The sequence below is a fragment of the Monodelphis domestica genome, chromosome 2, assembly GCF_027887165.1.
Source record: "Monodelphis domestica isolate mMonDom1 chromosome 2, mMonDom1.pri, whole genome shotgun sequence".
NCBI classification, from domain to species: domain Eukaryota; kingdom Metazoa; phylum Chordata; class Mammalia; order Didelphimorphia; family Didelphidae; genus Monodelphis; species Monodelphis domestica.
Window position 1 is genome coordinate 544,023,795 of NC_077228.1, and position 25,286 is coordinate 544,049,080.

At 51.8% G+C, this 25,286-nt stretch overlaps 2 protein-coding genes across 11 annotated transcripts in view; one reads left to right on the top strand and one right to left on the bottom strand.

The window, feature by feature from the left end:
- LOC100026020 (zinc finger protein OZF-like) overlaps positions 1–25,286 on the top strand; it is a 515,718-nt gene that overhangs the window by 300,067 nt on the left and 190,365 nt on the right. The window lies entirely within an intron of this gene.
- PFKL (phosphofructokinase, liver type) lies at positions 2,398–14,200 on the bottom strand. Its single transcript, XM_056814543.1, has 22 exons — positions 12,215–14,200; positions 11,270–11,343; positions 11,084–11,161; positions 10,812–11,001; positions 10,562–10,727; positions 10,312–10,356; positions 10,117–10,225; positions 9,340–9,435; positions 9,134–9,226; positions 8,181–8,306; positions 7,937–8,001; positions 7,399–7,462; positions 6,482–6,628; positions 6,293–6,363; positions 5,848–5,935; positions 5,421–5,573; positions 4,292–4,456; positions 3,958–4,019; positions 3,743–3,854; positions 3,557–3,656; positions 3,355–3,460; positions 2,398–3,046 (listed from the first exon to the last, which is right to left on the bottom strand). Exons 1-22 carry the CDS (start codon positions 12,321–12,323, stop codon positions 2,899–2,901), a joined length of 2,367 nt encoding a protein of 788 aa, XP_056670521.1. The 5' UTR covers positions 12,324–14,200; the 3' UTR covers positions 2,398–2,898.

Below are 25,286 nucleotides of genomic sequence, written 5' to 3' on the forward strand. Positions count from 1 at the left end.
TGTCCTGGCCCTTCTCCCTCTGTACTATGCTACCTGGTGTCTTATCCATTCCCATGGATTTGCCTGTAAATGAGATATGTAATCTCAGATCTACCTTTCCTGCCCCACTTCCTGCTAACTTCACTGCTAACTTCCAATCTTGTATCCTCAACTACCTTTCATCCATCTTCGACTAGATGTCTGGGAGACATCTGGAACTCAGCATGTCCAAAAGAGCTCATTATCTTTCCCCCTTAAACCTCTCCACTTCTTCCCTGTCATTGTAAAGGGGGCCCCCACCTCCTCTGTCCTTCAGGCACAGGACCCAAGCAACATCCTGGATTCCTGTCTCCCTCCCCACATTCACAGTGTTGCTCGAATTTGTAGTATCTTGTCCATTTCGCTTTTGGTCAGCTCTCCTTCATTTCACCTTTGTAATATCTTTCGTCTATTTCATGTTTGTAACTTCATTTCACCTTTGTAATATCTTTCGTCTATTTCATGTTTGTAACTTCATTTCACCTTTGTAATATCTTTCGTCTATTTCATGTTTGTAACTTCATTTCACCTTTGTAATATCTTTCGTCTATTTCATGTTTGTAACTTCATTTCACCTTTGTAATATCTTTCATCTATTTCATGTTTGTAACTTCATTTCACCTTTGTAATATCTTTCGTCTATTTCATGTTTGTAACTTCATTCACCTTTGTAATATCTTTCCTCTATTTCATGTTTGTAACTTCATTTCACCTTTGTAATATCTTTCGTCTATTTCATGTTTGTAACTTCATTCACCTTTGTAATATCTTTCCTCTATTTCATGTTTGTAACTTCATTTCACCTTTGTAATATCTCTAGTTGATTTCACCTGATAACATGTCTCCAACTGCCCCCTCCTCTCCTCTAAGTCTGTCCTGACCCTGGTGCAGACCCTTATCACCTCCCACCTGGACTATTAAGAGTTGGTGGGGGAAGGGGAGGGTATATGTGCCTGCCTTGTCTCTCCCCACTGTCCAGTCCACCCTTTGGCCATTAAAGTGAATTTCCTAAATGACATGCAGGTCTGATCAAGTCACCCCCCCCACTCAGCAAAGCCCTTTGGCTCCCTATAGGCTCTAGATAAAAAACAAAGCCATTTGTCACTTAAAGCCCTTCATAACCTGGTCTCTGTCCTGCCTCTCCAGTCGTGTAGCTCACTCTTGTAAGAACTGAATCCATATTTCTACCCAGATATTTTATAAAGTTTATTAGAAAGGATAGACAATCATTCCTCTAAGTAACCTGACCATGTGGTGCCTAGCCTGCAAATCTCTTTCTCTTTCCCCTTGCTTCCCTCCTCTCCCCATGTCCCTTTCCTGGTTCTCTCCTCTTCTGCTGTTCCAGCGTTCCCTCTAAGCAAGAAGCCTCCCTCAGGACCTGCCCCCTCACTTTTATTGAGGTACAGCACGTACACGGAAACAAAACCGTTATGTGAGGAATGTTGACAGACAGGTCAAGCTGCTCAGGAGGGGGAGGGAATGAACTTGACACTGACATTCTCAAGCCAGCGCCTCTGGCCATGTTCATCTCTTGGCTCGCATGGAGCATTCTCCTTCCTCCATTCCAACTCCTGACTTCCCTGGCTTCCTCTAAGTCCCAGTTGAAATCCCACCTCCTACAGGAAGCCCTCCTCAACTTCCCGTTTATCCTGTCTAGAGCTTTCTTTGTATCATTTGCTTGCATGTTGTCTCCTGTTAGCGTGAGCTTTTGGAGGGCACCTTCAGCCTTTTTTTGTATCCCCAGCATTTAGCATGGTGCCTGGCCCAGGGAGCACTTGATGTTGGTTGACTTATTGGGGAAAGGAAGGATGGTTGGTCTGTGCTGTTGTAGGCCAGAGGGCAGGACGGCCCATGTGGCTGGTTAGGTTGGTTCAAAGGAAACGAGTGTCCCCATCCCCCAAGTGAGCTCCCCATTACTAGAGGTGTTCAAGTAGAGACTAGATAAGGGGTCCGAGTTGGTGCTAAGATTCTGCAGTTTCCTCCCCTGTTGGTTCCTGGCCAGCAACCTTCACCGTCACCTGCTCCCCACCTCATTCCTTCTCTGGCCTCCTGTTGGCTCTCCCCCAGGGGTGGGGACAAAGAGTGTGGGGTCAGAGCTGGGCTGGGGGAGGGACAGGACTTGGATATGGATCAATGGGAAGGGGGAGGGGTGGAAAGGAGGAGAGGGACCAGACAGCCAAGGGGTTTGTGGCCGGGCTGGAGGCGAGAAGGGCTGCAGGGGCAGAAGGCAGCTGTTACCCGGGTTTGGGGGCCCAGACAAGCCTGCCCAGGGAGGGGGCATTGCAAGCTGAAGTTCCTGCCCAGCAGCCAAAGGGTCTCCAGACTGGGCGGACACCCACCCACCCAGGACACATGCCCGGCTCCATCACACAACACGTGTTGGCTCGCTCAGTGGGCTTTTAATCTCACAGACACAAGACAGACACGGCGTGATCCCAGTAGAACATGCACAGTTCCAGGGCCCGGGCCTGGGCGCCAGCTTGCTGCTGAAGGGCAGAGCGCCATGCCTGGGCCCAGGGAGAGCTTGACCTTGCCTTGGCTGTGTGACCACAAGAGGGTCACCTCCTCCTCCTCCAGACTAGCTAGTGGGGGTGGGGAACAATGACATGGGATGATTCTGAGTTGGGCCTCAGTTTCCCCATCTGTCAAGGTGCTGGGCTGACAGGGTCTCCAAGGTCCTTTGGGACTCTCCCCTACATAAGGCCTTGGTTTCCCTGACTACAAAAGGAGCCACCAAGGCCCCTCCCAGCTGTGATGTCAGCAGCCTGCATCCGCCCCCAAGAGCAGAGCCCCCAGCTCCTCTCTGCCAATACCAGACTGTCTCCGGGCAGGGCGGCAGCCGGTGCAGTGGGGAGGGGGGAAGGGGAGGGCCAGCGAGGCTCAGAAGCCCTTCTCGATGCTCAGGGTGCGCCGGGTCACGTGCTCCATCTTCCCTGGCACATACTCGGTCAGGCTGATCTGGTAGTTGGCCAACATCTTGAGCATGAGCCGCAGGTCCAGCCACCACTGCTCCTGGGGCATGCGGTGCCTGAGAGAGGGGGAGCCGCCTGAGCCTGAGGCTGCCGTCCAGCATCCCCTTCACCTCCTCTGCTCCCCACCTTTGGCCCCAACCTCCACCTTACAGCTCTGCCCTTCGGCGCTTCTCTGGGCCTTTCCCAGTGGCCCCTCCTGTTGCCAGGCCCTGGTCTTTGGAAATGACTTGAGCCAGGAAGCTCCTGCTCTCGTTTTCTTTGTGTGGCCACTAAGCAGAGCCTGGTGGGCATCCAGGTGGAGGAGGCCAGTGCAGGGCCAGCGGCTGCCCCACCCCACCCCGCCCTAACCCTCAGTCAGACTCACTCAAAATCCGTGACCTTCTGGAGTTCGGTGACGGGGCTGAAGGCCACCGTCTTCTTCCTCAGCCCAATGACACAGGCGGAGTCTGCAGAGTTGGCAAAAACGCGCCCTGGAGAGAAGAGGGGAAGAATGAGGAGGAGACCAGGGGGGGTTGGGGGGCACGAAAAGGGGCGGCAGGACCCCCCCATCCGGGCCCTGAGCGCACCCTTTCGGTAGGACTGCCGCAGCTTATCGGACATCCAGAGCATGGCCTTCACCCCGAGTTTGGTGCCATAGTTCCGGTCGAAGGGGGTCGGGGCTCCTCCCTGCAAGCAGAAGGGGGGGTCAGGTGAGCTCCTCCCCCCTGCAGTCTGGCCAAAGAAGGAAACTGAGGCCCCTGCCCTGCCCACACCTGCTGCAGGTGTCCCAGGACGTTCGTCCGGCAGTCGAATATTCCTCTCCCTTCGGAGGAGTACAGGTTGTACAGGAACTCCGTGGTGTAGTGCTCGTGGCTCTTCTCGTTCCTGGAGGGAACCACAAACAATCACAGTCACGCCCGGACCCAGGGCTGCGCCCCCCCCCGGCCATTCTGGCCCGATGCCCCCCCGCAACCCCCCCGCCACTCACCGGAGCACCAGCCCCCGCTGGATGTCGGTCTTCATCTTATCCGTCAGATGTTCCACGTTGGCCTAAAGAACAGGGAGACCTGCCTGAGCCACCCTGCCCCATCCTCCCCCCGAAGCCCAACTGGCTCACATGTTCCCCAGCACCCTCCTCCCCACCCCCATTCCCCTCCCGCTGAAAAGACTGCCAACGGCCCCTCCACCCACTAAGAGCTGCCCCCTCGTCCCCGGGTCTGTTCAGGGCCAAGTCCGGCTCCAGGGAAGGCCTGCGGCATGCTGGGGTGGGGGCAGGTATGGACCCTCTGGGGAGGTGGCATCGGCCGGGGCCCCCATCACACCTTCAGGTCGTGGATGGTGAAGGGGTCTTCAAACACGTAGGCAGCGTCCGCGCCCACCGCGATGCCCGTCACCGTGGACAGGTAGCCACAGTAGCCTCCCATCGTCTCCACGATGAACACCCGCCTCTTGGTGCCGGAAGCCGACTGCTTGATGCGGTCACAGCTCTGTGGGGGCGACAGGGAAGGGATAGGACAGTCAGCCCCCCCTCCCAGGGCTACCCCAAGGGTGGTAGGTAGTGTCAAGCAGACTCATCTGCTGCTGAGCCCGTACAAGCCAGCCACCTCACCCACCCGCTGGGCTCCCTTTCTGGGTGAAAAAAGGCTGGTCTGAGGCTCTACCTCACACCCTCAGATTGGTTAACGTGGCACGGAGGTAGGATACCCAAGGCACACTGGTGCATTGTTGGTGGAGCTGAAGCCAACCCTTCTGGAGAATAATGGGCAACGCTGCCCAAAGGACCCCCAAACTCTTCATACACTCTGAGCCAGAGACACCACTCCTAGAGCTAGAGCCCAAAGAGATGGAGAAAAGGGGGAAGGACCACAAGGTACAAAATTACTGATAGGAGCTCTTCTCATGGATACAAAGAACTGGAAAGAGAGTAGATGCTCATCCTTTGGGGCAGCGAGTCAATGCTTGCCCTCCACACCAGCCAGCACATGGTGGTGGAGTTCAGGGCTGTGGGGTTACTCCTGGGATGACTTGGGGCCCCACTGTAGAGTCTGGGCTAAGGTCAGTTTTGGGGGATATCAGAGAGCCCATCAAAGACCTTCCAATTTGGAAGGAGCTTTTCACCCCCTGCCCTGGACCTTTTTCTCCTCAGTTTCCCCAACTGTGTTTAAGCACACTGGGGTCGGCTCCTCCCTGGGAGCATGAGAATGTCTGAGGGCTACTGCCTATTTGAACCCTGGGCCTGAGGGCTCCCTAACCCAAAGGAGCAGGCGGCCAGGGAGGGAGGGACCAGCTCAGCATCAGTCACCTGGAGTTTAAACAGAGAAGGGGCTGCCAGCCAAGTCTAAGAGCAGGGAAACTGAGGCCAAAGGGAAGGCCCGCCAGGCGGCCCAGTCCAATAGGCTGGAGCTGGGCAGGACAGCTGAGGCTACCTGGAGAAGAGAGGAGGGCTCTCACCTCCATGGCGGCGTTGACAGCTGTGTCCGAGCCCAGGCTGAAGTCGGTGCCGGGGACGTTGTTGCTGATGGTGGCGGGAATGACGCACATGACGAAGCAGAGCTCCTCGTACTGGCTGCGGGCCTCCACCAGCTGCAGCACACCTTCGTAGGCCTGGAGACAGGAGGATTGCGCTGCCCCCAGGAAGGCCTGGGCCCCCCTGGGCCCCCCGTATGGTCTTCCCCTTCACCTCCGGGGGCCGACGGTCCCCTTGACCCCCCATCTCAGCAGCAATTTTGCAGATCAATTCCAAGGCAGAAAAGGATAAGGGCTAGGCAGTGGGAGTTAGTGACTTGTCCAGGGTCACCCAGCTAGGAAGGGTCTGTCCACTGACCCCCCAAAGGTACACTTTTGAATGCATCTGAATCAGGGGAGGGGCTGCTCTCACCTCAAAGCCTCCGATGACCAGCAGGGCCTGGATGTTGTAAGCTCGCACGTTTTCCACAATTTTCTCCAGGCAAGTTTTGGGCAGAGTCCTGGGAGCAGAGACTGGTCACTTGCTGGGTGCTCTCAGGCCCATCACTGCACCCCCCCCCCCTCGTGAAGAGCCTCCCTGAGGCATCAAACCCTGCTCTGTCCCCAGCCCTGACCGGAGGTGACCCAGACTGAGAAGCCCTCACCCCGGGGTGGGATTACCATTTAACATGGAACAGAACCCTCCTGACATTGAGAATCGAGCCACCTGGAGGTGGGGAGCTCCCCATCACTGGAGGTCTCCCATACAAGCTGGGTGACCACTTGTTTGTTTGAAGCTCTGCTCGAGACAGGGTGCGGCTGGATGCCGCTGAGCTCCCTCCTAGCCCCGAGCCCCTCCCAGCTCCCCAAGTGCTGACCTCTTGGTCCCCAGCATGGATCCTCCTCGCCCCAGCCAGCCAGCCACATCGTGCCAATTCACCTCATGTATCTGCAGGGGGACCAAACATGAGGACTCGCCTCCCAGGGTGATCTGGGGCCCTCTGGGGGTGGCCAGCACCCTCTCCGGCCATCGGTGGCCACAGGTCCAGCCCTCCACACGGACGTACCTGCCCCTTGGCCAGACCCTCGAAGCCATCGTGAATGATGTAGACTTTGTGTCCCTGGGATATGCCGGTCCGCACTGCGGACCTTACAGCAGCGTTCATGCCTGCAGCTGGAGCCCCCACGTTCAGAATGGCCACGGAGAAGTTACTCTGGACAAAGGCAGAAACCGGGAGCCTGAGGCCAAGCCTTGGGCAGTGGCGGGCCAGAGGCTGCCACTGCTGGAGGGAAGGTGCCAACAGGGGACCCGTGTGGCAGTCAGGTTTCAGGTCCTCCATCCTGTGGCCCTAGGCAAGAACCTTGAAGGGGTGGCATCAGCATCTACAGAAGGACTTTGCACCCTGATGCCCTCTGTCCCCATGTCCTGTGCCTCACCTAAACGGGAACATTCCAAAATGGCAATGGCTTTTGTGCCCTGAAAGGGACCTCAGGGGTCAAGAGGATTAATCTGGCTGACATGCCCTGGTTTGATGCCTCCCCCCCCCCCCCCCCCGAAGCAGTCATTTCCCATTTCCCTCCACTGTCTGGGGCCACCCTTGAAACAAGGAAACCTTTGAGACACTGGGAGAGGCTTCCCTGTCCCCAAAGCCTCGTGTGGCCCTTCACTGGGCTGGCCACTGCCACTGATCAATGGCCACCCTCTTTGGGGCACCCTAGTGTGGAGGGGGGGGCCTGGAGCATCCTTATTCCTGCCCAATATGGACTGCCCCATCCCCTGCTGACCCCTGCCCACACCACTGGCTAAGTCCACCTCCTCCTCTTGCTCTGGAAAACTTGGGTTTTGTGGCCAAGTACAAAATGCCATGTTTATTCCTCCCGCGTTTCAGGCCACACTCTGGCCCACCAGGAGGGTCTTGTGGTCTCTTCCACCACCCACACCTCAGTTCCCTGCCCATTCTCTCGGGCCCTAAGAGAGCCTCACCTTCTCCTGGGAGACTTTCTGATGGGCTAGCATCTTGTAGATGTTCCAGTTGGTTTCAAAACTCCTGCAAAGGAGGGATCCAGGCAAGAAGCTCAGGGAGACGTGGGCAGAGAGAGAAAGCCAGAGACACACAGAGACAGAGAGACCCAGAGAACACACTGGGAGACCCTGGCCAAGTCATTGTCCTGTTCTCATCCCCCAAGTAGGGCTGGAAACCCCTTCACTGGCTTGTTGAAGATGCCACTGTTACTAGAGCTGAGGCCAGTGTTTCTTATACCCATTTCCCAGATCTAGCACCAGGGCAGGGCTGAGGCACAGCACAGGCTGCTTCCAGCTGGCCAGAGCCTCAAGAAAGAGGGCCCCAAGAAATGGATCTGCCAGGGAGCTCCCCTGAACCGAGGGCAGTGCTCCTGATGGTGCCTCATCACCCTCAAGCAGCCGGGGGACAGCCACCCCGCAGGCCTTGCGGTCTCGCCCTCTGTGGGCCTTTGCAGCCGAGGAGTGGGTGAGGCCCCCAAGACTGGTCTCTGCCTCTCACCTCCCCCGAAGCTGGATGGCCTCATCGAACCGCTTTTCATCCATGGCTTTCTGCACGTCCTTCGTCTGGAAAGAGAAAGCGGACACGTGGAGTGGGCCACCACGAGGAGTGGGTCAAGTGCCCAGAGATGGGCCGCTCTGCCTGCCTCTCCCCCATGGGAGAAGGGGAGGGGATTGCTGCCGTTCCCCAGCCCCACGGGTCCAGCCTCCGTCTGCACCACCCTGGGTGCCGGGCAGACACTTACCACCTGGACACACTCCATCAGTGGCAGGCGCACATTCTGGTTCCCAGAAAGGCTCACCACGCAGGCGGGGGTGTCCGGCGTGGCCTCCAACAGGGCCATCACAGCCTCCATGCCCATCTTGCTGCTCTGGAAAGGACACCACGGTTGGACCTGCTCCACCCTCTCCCCCACACACTTAGGCCCTTCCTTTGGTCCCCGCACAGACATGTGGAAACACTTGGGGGAACAGCAAATCTCCCAGAAAGGCCGTTCAGGACTCCCAGGCACCCCTCCCTGCCTACAGATCCACCTGGGCCTAGGCCAAGCAGGAGGGGGCAGCCACAGCAACCCATCGGTGTGCACCTTCCCCAACCCTTGTGGGGCCTGTGAAAAGCCCCAGTCAAGCACCCGACAGTCTGCTGGGGACACAAGCCACAGCCAGGTCTACAGCTCCTGTCCCCCCTCCCCCAAGGGCCAGCAGGGGATTCCCTCCTCTCCCAGGAGGGAGGATTCCCTCCTCTCTGGCTCTTTACAAGTCATCAGGCTTTGGCTCTCCCCTGCAGTTGAGCCAGCAGCCACCACAATCACCCACAACAGGGATGGCGGCCACTCCCCAAACACCATCGACTTCTGTGGGGCCGTCACTGGACCCTCCGTAGCACCATGCTTCCAGCCCTCAGCTAGGCTGCTCTGGCTCCTTCCTTGGGCCCTCGAGCACTTTTAGGAAACGGGCTCTCTCCCTCCACCCTGGGGAAGATGGGTTGGAATCCCTTGTGCTCTTTACCTCTCAGCCCCCAGCCCCGGCCTCCGGGCCCGAGAGCCAGCAGAGACAAAGCCTGGAAAGCTGCGCTGCCTGTCCCTGTCCTCTGGGCCCCCCAAGGGTCATCACAGAGACACACACACCCGGACACGGACACACAGACACGGACACACGGAGACACACGTGGACACAGACACGGACACACACCACTTACCAGGACTCTGTCAAACGCAGACGGCGTCCCTCCCCGCTGCACATGGCCCAGGACAGTCACTCGAGTGTCAAAGCCCAGGCGCTGGACCACCAGCTATGGGGGAGAGAAGACTTGGAGTCGGGGTTTGGGGGAGCCAGCACAGGCCTGGGCACCTGGACCTGGGAGCCGTAGCCCTCAGCCAGGGTGGGGACTGCCCAGATACTCACATCCTTCACGTAAGTGGACGTGATGGGCTTCCCGTGCCGGTCGATGGCACCTTCTGCAATGATGATGATGTTGAGCCTGGAGCCCCTGCTTCGTGTCTGGAAGGAAACGGTGACCCTCCCTCACCTCTGCAGCCTCTTGTAAATGGGAGGTCGGGTGAGCCCTGGCTGAGGGCTAGCTCCTCCCCCACCTCCTGGGAGCCCCTCGGTAATACCCTGCTGCTGAGCCCAAGCCAAGTGCCGGGGCCACGGCCAGACACCCCAGGAGCCCACGATGGACTCCTAAAGGCTCTGGCCTAGGGGTGGCCTAAGCCCCTTTCCCAGGTGGAGAAACTGAGGCTCAGAGGGGAAGGTTCTTGCCCAGGGTTACACAGAGCCAGGCTGGAAACCCAGGACTGCAACTTATGGACAAGGTCACTGTGGGCAAGTCTCTTACCCAAGTTCTCTTCTCTTCCACCCCTAAAGCCTTTTCTGGGCACAAGCCCCAGCCTTGGCTCTTGGGGGTGGGGGGGTGGGGGGTGGGGTGGGGAGGAGGCATGTGGAAGGCTTCTTGCATCGGCCCCCCCAAACCCTGGCACCTCTTCAGAGGGCATTGGCCCAGGACTGTCGCCCTCCTTCTCCATTTAAGCCCCGAGGCCAGCCACTTGTGGGCTCCAAGGTAGCATTCGAACTCAGGACCGCCCAATAGGCATCGCCTCTCCGGCGGATATACAGCTGGTCAAGGTTGGCCACAGGAAGTGGGCAGGACACGTGGCCGCCAGGGCAGAGGCTGGCACTCACCTCCCCGAGTCTCTCACACATGAAGTTCTCCCAGCCATCCTCAGGGGGGGATTCAGGGATGAAGAGCCAGTCGGCGCCGGACGCCAAGGCAGACACCAAGGCCAGATACCTGGAGAGGGGCGGGGTGAGAGGTGAGGGGGTCGGGGAGGAGGGGCCTTGGAGGCCAGCTCGCCAATTCCCAGCTGCACTCCTTACCCGCAGTGCCGACCCATCACCTCCAGCACGAATGTCCTCTGGTGGCTGTGACAGAGGAAGGGACAGAGGTCAGGCGCAATCCCTGGCGCGTAGTAGGAGCTCCCTCAGCCAGTGTCTCCCCCCCCCCAGCGCACAGTAGGAGCTCCCTCAACCAGTGTTCCCCCCACAGCGCGCAGTAGGAGCTCCCTCAGCCAGTGTCTCCCCCCCCCCCCCCCAGCGCGCAGTAGGAGCTCCCACACTGTCCGCTCACCTCTGGGCCGTGGTGGTGATGGCATCGATGACCTCCATGATGCGATGGAGGGCCGAGTCGGTGCCGATGGTCATGTCCGTCCCACAGAAGTCGTTGTCGATGGAGCCCACCAGCCCCACGATGTTGAGGTGCGAGTAGGTCTGGGCCACGGACTCGGGGATCTTCCCTGCAGAGGGAACGAGGGAGCCGTGAGAGCCGGGCCACGCGCAGGGCCACGGCCCGCGGCGCCCACGTGAGCCCGCCCGCCTACCTTCCTCCACCAGCTGCTGCAGGAGGCCGCCCCACTCGGCGCGGAAGATGTTGGCGCCCGTCAGGCTGCCGTCGCCGCCGATGACGCAGAGGTTGGTGATGCCGTGCTGGACCAGGTTGTAGGCGGCGGCCAGGCGGCCCTCCCGCGTGGTGAACGCCTTGCAGCGGGCGCTGCCGATGATGGTGCCTCCCTGGGGGCGGCACGGCCAGGTCAGGGGCGCCCCAACAGCCCGTGCCCGGCCCCTCCCGCCCCCCCCCCCAGCCCGGCCTTACCAGCTGGATGATGTTGGAGACGCTCAGCCACGTGGCCTGCTTGATGTTGTCGCCTCCTTCCACCAGGCCCTCGTAGCCCTGCAGGGGGAGGGGGGACTCTCAGCCAGCAGGCCCCCCCCCCCCCCACAAATGGCCCGAAACCCCGCCTCCACGCCTTTGCCCGCTGGGCACCAGGCCGACACCCACCTCGTAGATGAGGAAGACTTTGGCCCCCACGTAGATGCCCATGCGGGTCACGGCCCGGACCGCCGCGTTCATGCCTGTGGGAGACCCGGGGGTGAGCGGCCCCCTCCCCCACAGGCACAGAGGAGGCCTCTTCCTCCTCCTCACCTGCTAGAACCTGCGGGGCTCCCACTGGTCACAGCCTCACACCAGGGGGCCGTGGGGCTGCCCATTCTAAAGCCGGAGTCAGGGAGACCCGAGTTCAAATCCAGCTTCGGACACTGGGGAAGTCCCTTGGCCACATGGGACCTGATAACTGTCCCTTCTGATGTTCCCGTTTTACAGAGGCTCCCAGGACAACACACTGGCCTGGACAATGGAGCCCACAGGGTCCAGCCCGGGACAGCCCTTGGGGGGGGTCATCCCTAGGCTACAGAGGAGTAAACTGAGGCCACACAAGTCTGCAGCACCTGGCTAATTCCTACAACCAAGCTTTAGTCTGCCTCAGTCTCCCTGTCTGCAAGGTGGGGGAGGGGGTGGCCCCTGGCTAGTGGCTTGACCATCACGTGGCACCCCTAAGCTCCAGCCGGAACCAGCTTGGGCCAGCCTGGGTCGTGAAGACATTCACGTCCGCAGGCTGCCCCTGCCCCTCCCCCTCCCTTCCAGCGCATGCGTAGTGCTGGGGGCCTTGGGGATGAAAGAGGACCAAGGGCCTCCCTCGCCCCTCCCCCATGACCTGGCTCAGACTCTCAAGGGCCAAACCCTCGGGGGGAGGGGGGAGAGTCCTCCCCTTCCGCCTTCACTTCGGTGGGGCGCCCACACCGAGGAGCCCCAGACGGCTCCCCCGCTCAGTCCCCACTTCCGCATCCCACCTCGTTCCTCCTCTCCGGGAGGGCTGCGCCCTGCGCGCCCTGCTCCGAGCCCCAGGCGGCCTCTCCCCCGTTCCGCCCCTCCACTGCTCATGCTGACCTTGGGCGTCCCCGCCGCTCGTGAGCACGGCCAGGGCGCGGCCTGCTCCTGCCCCGCACATTCGCAGCTGCTCCAGGCCGCCCAGGGCCGCGGTCGTGTGGCTCGCCATGGTCTGCTCCTGCTGCTGCTGCCGCCGCCGCCGCTGTTGCTGCTGCTGCTTCTGCTCCGGGTCCAGGCGGCCGGGCTGCTCGGGCTGCAAGCTCCGGGCGGGAGGGGAGGAGCCTCGCCTCGCCACGCCCCCAGTGGAGGCCCCACCCCCGAGCCCCTTAGACTGCGCTACGCCGGCCGGCCCGCCCTTTTCTCTTTTTTCTGCAGGGGAAACTGAGGCCCCTTAGGCCGCCGCCCGGGGAGTCGAGGCCCAGCGGAGCCGGGAACGGGGCCTCTGGGCCGAGGGTTAGGGTCTGCGAAGGGGCGGCTTTAAGCTAAACTACGAGGGTCCTTGGGCCAGCCCTCCCTGCCCGGCCTCCTCCGGAGGCTTTGCAGCCCGGAGGGCGACTTTGTAGCTCGGCAGACTTCCGCTTGGTCGGTTTCCTCCTTGGAACTCGCTACTTTGTATCTTCTCCTCCCCGGGGAGGCCCCCTCGCGGCCCCGCCCCTTTGGGGGCCGAACCCTGGGCAGCCCCACATTCCGACGGGCCTCCCGGAGGAGGTTTTTCCTGGCTGCTCCCCGCCCCCACCCCACCCCCGGGACTCCCGGCCGGACTTTCCCGGGCCGAGCCCAGGCACGTGCCCTCCCCGGAGGGCGAACCTACGGCCCAAGACACTGGAGCGATCGGGGGCGGGGCTAGAGGTCCCGGCTTCTAATCCGACCTCCGACACTTCCCAGCCGGGTGACCCTGAGCAAGTCATTTCAGCTCCGCTGCCCGGCCCTGGGAGCCCTCGCCGGGGTTTGGGGTGACGGGCAGAGCTGAGGCACACACTGTGACTGTGGCGGAAGCGGGCGCTGAACGCAAGCGGCGGCGCTTCCGAGGCTGCTCCTTCAGCCCCGCCCCGCTCCTTGCGGCCTCCTCCCGGACTCTGGCCTCAGCCCTCCCGGGAGCCTTTCATTCGCAGCCACCCCGCCGACGGGACAGGGAGGGGCGGGTCCTGCGGCTTCTCTTCAGTTGCCCCGCATCCGCTCCCCGGCCGAGGAGCCTTCCTCAAATTGGCGCTTCCTAAGCCGAGGCCTGGCTTAAGGCTGTGACCAGGCCAAGGTCTCTCTGCAGAAGCCTCTGAACGTTCAGCCCCAGCGCCCAGGAGGCCCTAATACAGGGGCGGGGAAGGTTTCCGGAGGGGGCGGGGTCTCTGGTCTCCTGAAGGGAGTCCCTCCCCCCCAAAGGCCCAGACTTTGCCCCTCTCTGCGGGCTGAAATGGCTCATCTGATGGCAGTTTGGAGCTCTGCCCAAAGGGCGCTAAAAGACTGTCTGCCCCTTGATCCAGCCACAGCCCTGCTGGGTTTGTGCCCCAAAGAGGTCATAAGGAAAAAGACTTGAACAAGAACATTCACAGCTGCGCTCTTTGTGGTGGCCAAAAACTGGAAACCGAGGGGCTGCCCGTCCATTGGGGAATGGCTGAGCACGCTGTGGTACCTGCCGGGGACGGAACTCTCTTGTGCTCAGAGGAATAAAGAGCTGGAGGGATGCAGAGGGAGAGGGGCGAGCCAGGAGACGGATACACTGTAGCACGATCAAGCTACTAGCAGCAGTGCCGCGACCCAGGACAACCCAGGACTGGCAGAAAGAATGTATCCACAGCCAGAGGAAGAACTGGGGGAGCGGAAACCACATGGCTCGACGGGGTTAGCATTGGGGACGTGGACTCTAAACGATCACCCTGGTGCAAACATCAGTAATAAGGAAATGGGTCTTGATCAATGACACATGCCAAACCCACTGGAAGGGTGCCAGCTACCAGAAGGAGTGGGGGAGGGGGAGGCAAAGAACATGACTTGTAACCATGGAAAAATAGTCTAAATTAAATAAAAAATGTCAAATCACAAAAAATAAAAGAAAATGACTGATCCAAGGTCATACCTAGGAACAACATGGATCTTGGAGCTACCACAGAGAGAGGCCCCAGACTGGCCTGGCAGATAGGAACTTACCTGATGACTGCAGTGCCAGGCCCAGGTACAGCAGGGCATCAGGAAGGACATGTTCCAAGTGGAGGGTTGCGCCCCCCCTCCCCCCCAACCTGTTTGCTGGGGTCAGTAATTCACCCATGTTCCCGGATTGTTGGGCCAGCCTCTCTGCACTGGGATGGGAGGGAGGAGATGAAGAGGATCTGAGGGACCCAAGGCCCTCCCTGGTGTGCTCTCTGCTGTAGGTTCTGTTCACAATGACTGTAAAAGGGAGAGAGTGCGCGAGCTCATTGGGGTCTGCCCCTCTTCCCCTTGGGATCCCCAGGCCCGGCAAATAAAGGCCACAAAGGGGGCACCTGGTGGTGCCACAGCCCTGGGAGGCAGGTGAGCTGCCAGCCCACTCCCTTCCCACCTGGGCCGGCCAGTGGGTCCTATTGACATCTCCTGCACCTCCCTCTTCACCCACCAAAGGACGGGTCTTTCTGGCCATGCAAAAGAATAGCCAAAACGCCGAATTGGTTTGTGTGGGGCCATCTTTGAGGATGGGAAAACTTGCACCTCTAACCTGGGGCCTTGGTGAGGGCCCCACAGTTTGCCAGGCACACCAGGCCAGGCCACAGATGGGAGTGGGGGTGAGGGGCAAACCGAGAGCCCACAGTGGGGACAGTGGCACTACCAGGGTGCTGTAAAGATCAGAATGAATGATGTGCCATTTTACTACCATTTAGTAAAAATTGACTTAGTGTAAAGGGGGAAAATTGGACACCAAGCGCCCACCTCCACCTGCTCTGCCAGAGAGCAGAGAAACCAAAACTGAACAGATGAGCCCGTGCCGGAAAAGGGGATTGTGGGAGATGGAGTCTCCAGGGTTCCCGATTCTAAATCAATACCGGGCCCTTCCTCATGACTGACCAGGATAGGAAGCTTTCCTGCCACCTTCCAGGTGAAGATCCCAGAGGGTTCGGGCCTGGTGTTGGGGAGCAGAGTGAGAGGCCGGGTTACAGCTCTAGATAATGTCCCAGCTGTGCCAAGCAGGAGGATGTAGGAGCCAAAACAGCTCCGGAAAAAACCAAAGGAGGTTCCACAACGGAGCTAAGGGGAACAATAAATGAGGGAAGGAGGAGGCCAAAGGGTGCAGGAGGGGAGGGGGGAAGCCTGGGAGCACCAGAGCCCTAGCCTTATCGCCTCTGGGCTAAAGGGGGAGCAACTCAAGGGTCAAACTTCTTAATGTACACAGAGACCGCAGGGAGAGGGGACAGGTTAAAGGAGAGACCAAGAATTCCCTTGAGGGTCCAAAGGACTAAGGGAAGGGAGAGCATAGCAAGAAATAGGAGGCATAAAGGAGATTCTTGGGGAAGGGGGGGGGGGGCTAGAATAACAACTAGGAGGTAAGGGGAAAGGAAGCAACCTCAAAAGAGTAGGTCAATTTAGAAAGACGAGGACAAGGAGAGAGAATAAGGGACGGGTTCTAAAAGGGCTGGGAAAAGGAGTAGACAGAAGAAACTAGATGTCTGAGGAGGGATACAACAAAAGGAAAAGCGAAAAAGGACAAATTGTGAACAGAAATAGAATGGAGAGCAGTAATCATTATAACTGAATGTAAATGGGATCAATTCACCCATAAATGGACATGGATAGCAGAATGGATCAAAATCCATAACCAAACAGTATACTATTTACAAGAAACACACTTAAAAATGGAAGACACATGGAGCAAAAACAAAGCGCTGGAACAGAATATACCATGCCTCAGCTGATATAGAAAAAGAAAGGGTAGCAATCATGACCTCTGGCAAAGTTAAAACTAAACTAGATACAATAAAAAAAACAAACAAATGAGGAACTACATTGCATCAAAAAGTATCATAGTGATGAAGCATTATCGATATTTAACCTATAGGCACCTATATGGTTAGATATTCTTGAGCCCCTAAAACTATATTACCCAAAGTTCCTTTCTGTATTACCTAGAATCCTTTTCTCTTTCCTGTGTCCTTGCATTTTGCGTGATGGTATCTAAGTGGGCTATAACTCCTCCCATGCTCTCTTTTACTTGTGACCAGGCTGAGTCCAAGAACTTCCTTTTACTTTAGTTATTATTAATAAAACTTTTAAAATATAATACTTAGTTATTGAATGTTACTTAAAAAACCCACATACCAAATGTAATAACATCCAAATTTTTTAAGGAAAAACTAAAAGAGTTATAGCTGGAAATAGATAACAAAACAATAATAGTGGGAGGCATAAATTTTCCCCTCTCAGAAATAGATGAATCTAATAAAAAAACAAACAAGAAAGAAGTCAAGGAGATGAATAGAATCTTAGCTAAGTTAAATGTGATAGATAACTGGGAGAGAGAATAGAAAGGAGTACACTTTCACTGCAATATATGGCACCTTTACAAAAATTGACCATATATTAGGGCACAAAAACTTTAGAGGTAAATGTAGAAAATACAAAATATTAAATGCATTCTTTTCAGAACCATAATGAAATAAAAAAATTGTACTTAATAAAGGACTATGGAAATACAAAGTAAAATTAATTGGAGACTAAATAACTTAATTTTAAAGAGTGGGTGGATTAAAGAATAAATCATAGAGATGTGGTGGCAAACCTATGGCACACATGCCACAGATGGCATGCAGATCCCTCTCTGTGGACACATGCACCATTGCTTGCCAGAATTTATTACTTGAAAGGCAGAGGGACTTAGGCTGAGCTGCTCCCTTCTGCCTCTCCACTGAGCCTAAAGACATTCCTCACTTCCCCGCCCCCTCCCACCACTTCTTCCATAGCCAGCGCACAATTCCACTGGGTTTCATATGTGTTCTTGGTTCGAACCCATTTCCATGTTGTTGGTATTTGCACTAGAGTGTTCATTTAGAGTCTCTCCTCAGTCATTTCCTCTCAGCACCTGTGCAATTGCTTTTCATTGGTGTTTTTACTCCCACAGTTTATCCTCTGCTTGTGGATAGTGTTTTTTAGATCCCTGCAGATTGTTCAGGGACATTGCATTGCCACTAATGGAGAAGTCCATCACCTTCGATTGTACCACAGTGTATCAGTCTCTGTTTACAATGTTCTCCTGGTTCTGCTCCTCTCACTCTGCATCACTTCCTGGAGGTCGTCCCAGTTCACATGGAATCCCTCCAGTTCATCATTCCTTTTAGCACAATAGTATTCCATCACCAACAGATACCACAATGTGTTCAGCCATTCCCCACTTGAAGGGCATCCCCTCACTTTCCAATTTTTGGCCACCACAAAGAGTGCAGCTATGAATATTCTTGTACGAGTTTTTTTTCCTATTATCTCTTTGGGGGTACAGACCCAGCAGTGCTATGGCTGGATCAAAGGGCAGGCAGTCTTTTATCACCCTTTGGGCATAGTTCCAAATTGCCCTCCAGAATGGTTGGATCAGAGGAAGCCTCCTTCAAGAGAAGAAGCCCCTCCTGAGGCTGGTCCCTTCAGAAAACCCAGGAGCGGAGTTGGCCTCACGAGGTAGTTCTAAAGGAAAGTCCAAGAACAGTCCGAGGGCCCAAGCTGGAGCTCCTTCAGGATCAGTCTCCACGGGAAGTTCTTGGCATTTTAAAATGCCAAGCTTGAGTGGGGTGTAGACACTTCTGGGGATAAAATGGAAGAACGGGCAGGGAGAGTTAATTTAATCTTCACACGATCAACATAGTTGACCATATTAATAATAAATGCAAAAAAATCACATATCAATAGATGCAGACAACACCTTTGATAAAATGCAATACTTTCCCATTAAAACCACTGGGAAATAGAGGTATAAAAGGAGGTTTTCTTGAGATGATACAAAGCAATGAACTCAAACCACCACCAAGTATTATTTCAGGAGCGACATAAAGATGGCCATTATCGCCAATATTATTTACCATAGTATGTGAAGATTAAACTGTAATCCCCGATTGGAACAAGGAAGGTACTTAGCTCTTCCTTCATTGGGAAGATTGAATTGTAATCCCTTGTCTATTTTTAGATTTTAATCCCCAAGTGTTAACCCAGTATTTAAAGTAGATCTACCCATTTTTAATTTACAAAAAAGTAACTAACTACTGAAGGTGTGATATAACCAAAAAAGGTGTGAAGTAAAGAATGGGCAGTCCTGGAGAGGGCATGTGCTGTAATTGGTAGACATAAAATTTAGGGGAGGTGACACAAGAGAAAAAGGTCCTTAAATAGAGGAAACAGAGGCACAAAAAATATAGATTTGAAGATCCTCTGACTCGGAGTTGGACTGGAGGATCAGTCACCCTGTCTTGGAGTGAAGGATCAGTCACTTGGAGCTGGAGGGAAGACAGACACTTGAGGAAATACTGGAAGACAGACATTTGGACTTGGCTGTGGAACTCTCCCCAGGAGGAGCTCATGCAGGAGACCTCAGACTGCTTTCCTTTTAGACAGTCACCATGGTGAGTGAGTGAAAGGCTGACTTAGTTTCCCTGCCTTTATGGAGGTGTGAACCTCCAAAAAAGGCCCATCATCTTGAGACTCCTTTTCCCTGATTAGGGCCTTAGAATTTCTACCTGACTCAGAGGAAGCTGGAGTTCTCTCTCTCTCTCTCTCTCTTCCTTAATATCTTCCCTCTATTATAAACTAAACTATCATAAATTCCATTTACTTTAGTAATTCATTTTGAGATTTAGTAATTAAATCCCTGGTGACCACCAAATTAATATATTCAAGTCCAACCACAAATAAATTTAACAAGTATTAAAAACACTAGCAATGCCAATGAAAAGAAAAAGAAATTGAAGAGTCAGAATGGGCAAAGAGGTAATAAAACAATCTCTTTTTGTACAGAATGTAATGGTATACATGGAATATCTGGAAGATTCAACTAAACAGTTAGTTAAAACTATCAATGATTTTAATAATATAGCAGCATATTAAACAAACACACATAAATACTCAGCATTTTTATATATTACCAACAAAGTCCTACAAGAAGAATTAAGAAGAGATATTCCATTTCAAATAACCACAGATAGAATAATTATCTGCCAAAATAAACCCAGGAGCTACAGAAACATAATTATAAAGCAATTTTTACACAAATAAAGTCAGCCCTAAATAATTAGAGAAATATTAGTTGTTCATGGATAGGCCTAGTCAATATAATTAAAAGGGCAAGCCCATGCAAACTAATCTACTTATTCAATGCCATTCTAATCAAATTACCAAAAGCTTATGTTATTGAGCTAGAAAGAATTATAACAAAATTCATTTGGAAGAACAAAAGGATTAAAGAAAAAATGTAAAGGAAAGGGGTCTTGAAGTACCAGACTTCGAACTATATTATAACGGAGTAATGATGAAAATTGTCTGGTGCTGGCTAAGAGATCGAGAGGTAGATAAGTGGATCGGAACAGACGTACAACAGTAGTAAAAGATTATAATCTCTTTGTATAGACAAAAACCACAGATCTAGGCTATTGGGATAAGGAATCGCTACTGGGTAACGTTTGCTCGGACAACTGGAAAAGGGTTTGCCAGAAACTAGGTATAGATCGATAGCCATTCCTTCAGAGAAGGTCAAAATGGATACATGATCTGGACAATAAAGGAAATATCGTAAGTAAACTAGGAAAACGGGGAATGTAGCTCCTATCAGATTTGTAGATAGGAGAGGAATTTATGAGGAGCCAAGATGGAAGCCACTGTGAACTGTAAAGTGCATCATTTTGAGTGCATTAAATTGAAAATGTTTTGTACAAATAAAATAATTATTTCCAAGATTTGAAGGAAAATGGAAAATGGGGGGGGGGGATTTACAGGCAGTCTCTCAAGGAGAGTCTTATACGGAATATCTGTAGAGAACATGGTCAAATCTATAGGAATGAGAACCATCCTCCAATTGATGGACGACTGGCTCCACTGCTGATCTCGGCTTCCGAGTCTCCATCTCCTTTCTATGTGAGTGAGACCAGCAGCTCTAGACACTGTGCCGTGATTTCTCCGTGCTGGGGAGCCCAGTAGAGCTCCTCTAAAGACCCAGCTCCAAACTCTGGGTGTTCTATGAAACAGAAAAGAACCTTTAGCTTCGTTCTAAGGAAGAGGGTATAAGGATGAAGAAAGCAACAAGGCCTCACTGAGTAGGGCCAGGATTTCTGGGCCCCGAAGCACTGCGTAGTTCACTACGTTGCGTTTGTCTTGCTGTATTTACTCTGGCTCTATGTATGCATCCATCTCTGGCTCTCCGGCTCTGTTTCTCTCCATCCATCCCATCATCTATCTATCTGTCTATCTGTCTTTCTGGCTATACACACACACACACACACACACGCACGCACAGAGGAAAGTAGGTGGTGCAGTGGATAGAATGTCAGACCTAAAGTCAGGAAGGCCCGAGTTCAAATACAGCCTTAGACATGGACTAACCACACGACCCTGGGCAAGTCACTCAATCCTTGGTGTCAGGTTCCACATTTATAAATGAGTTGGAGAAGGAAGTAGCCGACTAATCCAGTATCTGCCAAAAAACCATCAAATAGGATTATGAAAATTTGGACAACTGAAATAACTGAACAACAACACATACATACATGTGCACATGTGTGTATGCATGTCGGTATGTTCAGGCCTATAGACAGAGGCATGGAATATGCATGTATATATAGTCTTTGCCCCCAATAAAATGCTGCTTCCTTCAGAGCAGGGATTGTGTCCTGTTTTTCTCGTATCTTCCCTAGTTCCTAACATGTGGTTGTTTAGTCACAGCTGACTCTTCATGACCTTGTATGGGGTTTTCTTGCAAAATGGTGGACTGGTTTGCCATTTCCTTCTCTGATGTCTCAGGGAAGCAGTGGTTACTGCTTGAATGATTAATCGTTTTCCAGTGCTGCTCTGTCATATATAAATGCCATCAGAAATGCATCCAATTCCATGAAGACATTCGTTACTTTGATGGCACTCTATTAAATATGCAAATCAACCTTAGCAGAATTGTTCTAATTGGCAGCACCAATCTGCTGAATTCACTTGCTTTATTTCAATTATCAGTATGTTTTTTGCCCCCGTGTAGACCCTTGCGTTGCTCAGGTAGGTTAATTTCTAAAAATGGAATGACTTTGGTTATTTCGACATCAAGTCAAATGTCCCCTTGAGTGAAAGATCTCCCACAGCTCTTACATACTACACATGCTTTTTATTTCTATTCTTTGTGTCACTTTTTAGCCATCAAACTGCTGGATGCATATTCAATGAAAATCTACATATTTCATATTCATTTTTCCTTTCTCCGTGATGTAATTCAATTGTTTATCTCATTCAAATAAGAATTTGGAAGAGCTCTTTATCTTTAGGCTAATGTCTAGATTGATATGTATCTGCTCCAATAAGAGGTTTCTTCTATAGCCACAGTAGTGGCAAGTTTTGTTTGTCAGTCTAGTATATATGTAAAAATTAATCTCAAATAATAAGGATATTATATTTTAGGAGATTTATTAATGATCATTAGAAATAAAGGAATAAAAAGATAACAAAATAAAAAAACCACATGCCCATGGCTAATCAGCCTGTTCAAAATGCCTGCTTACCACCACAGTCACCAACAGGAAGCAAAAGAGCCAGACCAGGAATGCCCACTGAATTTATCCCTCTGTCTACAGGAAGTCTATAATGACAGGAAATCAGTGGGCTCCTGGGAAATGCAGTTTTTAGGGTAACAGATTTCCAATTACACATATACCTTTCTCTCTTAAATGAGAGAATTCAGACCATTCACATTTCTTATAAAAATAAGGAGTTTACAATCTAATGTGCCAACACATACTGTGCTGTGACCAGGAAAAAGAGGAAATAATCACAAGAGGGAGGCCCATGGAATTAAGAGAGTTGGGCAAGATGAGGAAACAAAGTCTAGAGTGGGCTCAATCCAGACTGTCACCTGTCCTTCTCAAGTCCCATTTAGTGACCCATGAATAAGAGCAAAGGATTGAGATGGAGGAAGTAATCCAGGTCTGCGGTTGGGTCAGGGCCATCAGTGAAAGGAGGAGGGAAAAGAGATTCAAGAGAGGAGGAAACCATTGAACTGAATTGGTTCACTAAGACATCAAGATTAAGAAGGAAGAAGAGGGGTATTCATGAGGCTCAGTGCATAGAAAGCCAGGCCTGGAGTTAGGAGGTCCTAGGTTCAAATCCGGCCTCAGCCACTTCCTTATTGTGTGACTCTGGGCAAGTCACTTGACCCCCATTGCCTAGCCCTTACTGCTCTTTTGCTTTAGAACCAATATATAGTATTGATTCTAAGATGGAAGGTGAGGACTTTAAAAAGAAAGTTGGAGAGGGGAGACAGCTCATTGCCTCAAATGTCCTTGGATGGTGTGGGGTGGGTAGAGGTCAACAGTAAGAGGTTTCGAAGCTGTAAGGCACAGGGAGAGATAGAGTGAGAAGGGATCAGGAAGGAAATTCAAAGTCCTCAAACACAGAAGTGTAAGACTTGTGCATGAGGAGGAGGCCAAGGCCATGACCAAGCCTGCACATAGCTGAGATGGGACAGAAGAGGTCATGAAAGTTGAGGCAAGTGAAAAATTAGGAGATCAGACCAGCACGTGCCCTGTAGCTCTCATAAGAAGGGCAGGAATGGGTAGAAGAGGAGAGTAGGAGGCAGGCACTGAAGTCTTTGAGAAAGAAGGGGGAATGTCTGAGTTGGGGAGTGGCATGGGGCTGGGGAGAAGAGGAGATAATGGGCACTGAGGTCTGCATTGGGGGATACATTTGGCTCAAAAGATGAAGTGCTGGTAAGAGTGGGAAAGAAGGAGAAAGTAGGAAGGAGAGGGAGGGAGAGGCAGAGAAGAGATGTTTTGGAAAAGGGCTTGAAGAGATTTCTGACTCACCTACCAGTGAGTCTAAGAGAAGACACATTAAAAAGTAACAATTACTAAAAGTAATTGAATTTGTGAAAAATAAATCAATGGGATATGTCAAATTAACCAAGCACAGTAAAATATTATTAAATAAACTTAAGACCACAAAGTTTTAAGGGAGGTACTTACTCAACAGGAACTGCAACAAAAATGAGAAAGTATTTTGGCCAAAAATAGATTTCGAATAACATTCTATCCATCATCAAAAGTGTTTAGCTTCTGACCACTACATCCCCCAATTCACCTTCTTTTCTATTAGCACCCTCCATCTCTTATCTCCTTCCCCCTTTACTTTCCTGCAGGGTAAGATAGATTTGTATACCCACTTGATTGTCTTTGTATTTCTTTCTTTGAGCCAATACCAACAAGAATAAGGTTCATGTGCTCCTTCCCCACCTCTCTTATTTTCCTCTCCACTTTAACAGCTCTTTCATGCCTCTTTTATGTGAGATAATTTACCCCATTCTATTTCTCCCTTCTCCCAGTGTATTCCTCTTTCTTATCCCTTAATTTTATTTTTTAAGATATCATTCAATCATATTCAACTCACACCCTTGCCCTCTGTCTGTGTATACTCCTTCTAACTGCCCTAACGATAAAGTTCTTAGGAGTTGTAAGAATCATCTTCCCATGTGTGCAGTTTAATCTTAATGAAGATCTTTTGGTTTCTCTTTCTTGTTTACTTTTCTGCTTTAAAAAAAAATCTTGTATTTGAGAACCAAAATTTCCATTCAGCTCTGTTTTTTCATCAGGAATGTTTTAAAGTTCTCTGTTTCATCAAATATCCATCCCCCTTCCCTCCCACAAGGATTATGCTCAGTATTGCTGGGTAAGTGATTCTTGGTTGAAGTCCTAGTCCCTTCGCCTTCTGGAATATCATAGTTCTGGTACTCTGATCCTTTAATGTAAAAGCTGCTAAATCTCATGTTATTCTGACTATGGCTCCAAATTTTATTTCTTTTTGTCTGCTTGAAATAGTTTCTCTTTGTTCTGGAAGTTCTGGAACATGGCTCTAATAATCCTGGGAGTTATCTTTTTTGGGGCCTCTTTCAGGAGATGATTGGTGGATTCTATCAATTTCTATTTTACCTCCTGGTTCTAGAGCACAAGGGCAGTTTTCCTTGATAACTTCTTGAATGATGATGTCTAAGCTCTTTTTTAAAAAATCATGGCTTTCAGTTAATCCAATAATTCTTAGATTATCTCTCCTGGATTTATTTTCTAGATCAGTTGTTTTCTTAATGAGATATGTGAAATTTCTTCTATTTTTCATTCAACAAGTGTGAAACCCCCTATCCCCTTTGATGATTATGATAGTATTAGCCTTTATGATAATTTTTACAGCACAATTAGTTTTTGAGTTAATAGTCAAATAATATAGTTTGCTAAGAAAAAAATACAGCTTAGGGTGGTAATAAATCTTTCTGACCAGTACTTTGGCCTTAAGCCTGTAACCCAAAAGTTTCTACTAGCCCACCACACCCTGTTGCATGCAAACATAAAACAGTTAGTCAGAATGTGAAGGGATACTTTGGGGTGTAAGCTGTAAAAATAATAATGGCCAGTTACATAAAAATAGATGGGAAAACTGTGCCAATACAAGTTCAAAACTGTTCAGATGCTTTTGAAAGATGCAATCAAAAGTATTTTCAGTGATAAAGTGAAGTGAAGCTCAAATGTGAACTTCCCTATAGGGCCAGGTGCAAGGACACTAAAGAGACTCTTATTATAAACAAATGAAATATTTATTGAAATATATAAGGATAACAAGGATTTGTGATTCTAAGGGATTCTAAATCCACCCAAATAAACTCCTTGGTTCCACAAGGAACTGCTTCTCCTGTGTTTCACAGGCTACACTAATCCTCCCTGATCTGACTAACCCAAATTTATACTATCCTAAATAAATACCACTATTATCCTTATAATTCTTAATGTCACTTTCCAGTTATAAAATAACAAAGGCTAGCTGGTTGAGTCTCAACAAGAATCATATTAGGACTCTGAACCAAAGGCCAGATCTTTCTTTGGTCTTCTCAGATATAAACCAATTTATGAAGACAGAAATAGATAGTCACTAGTGTTTTCCAAGTTGGGAAAGAAAAACACTGAATTCC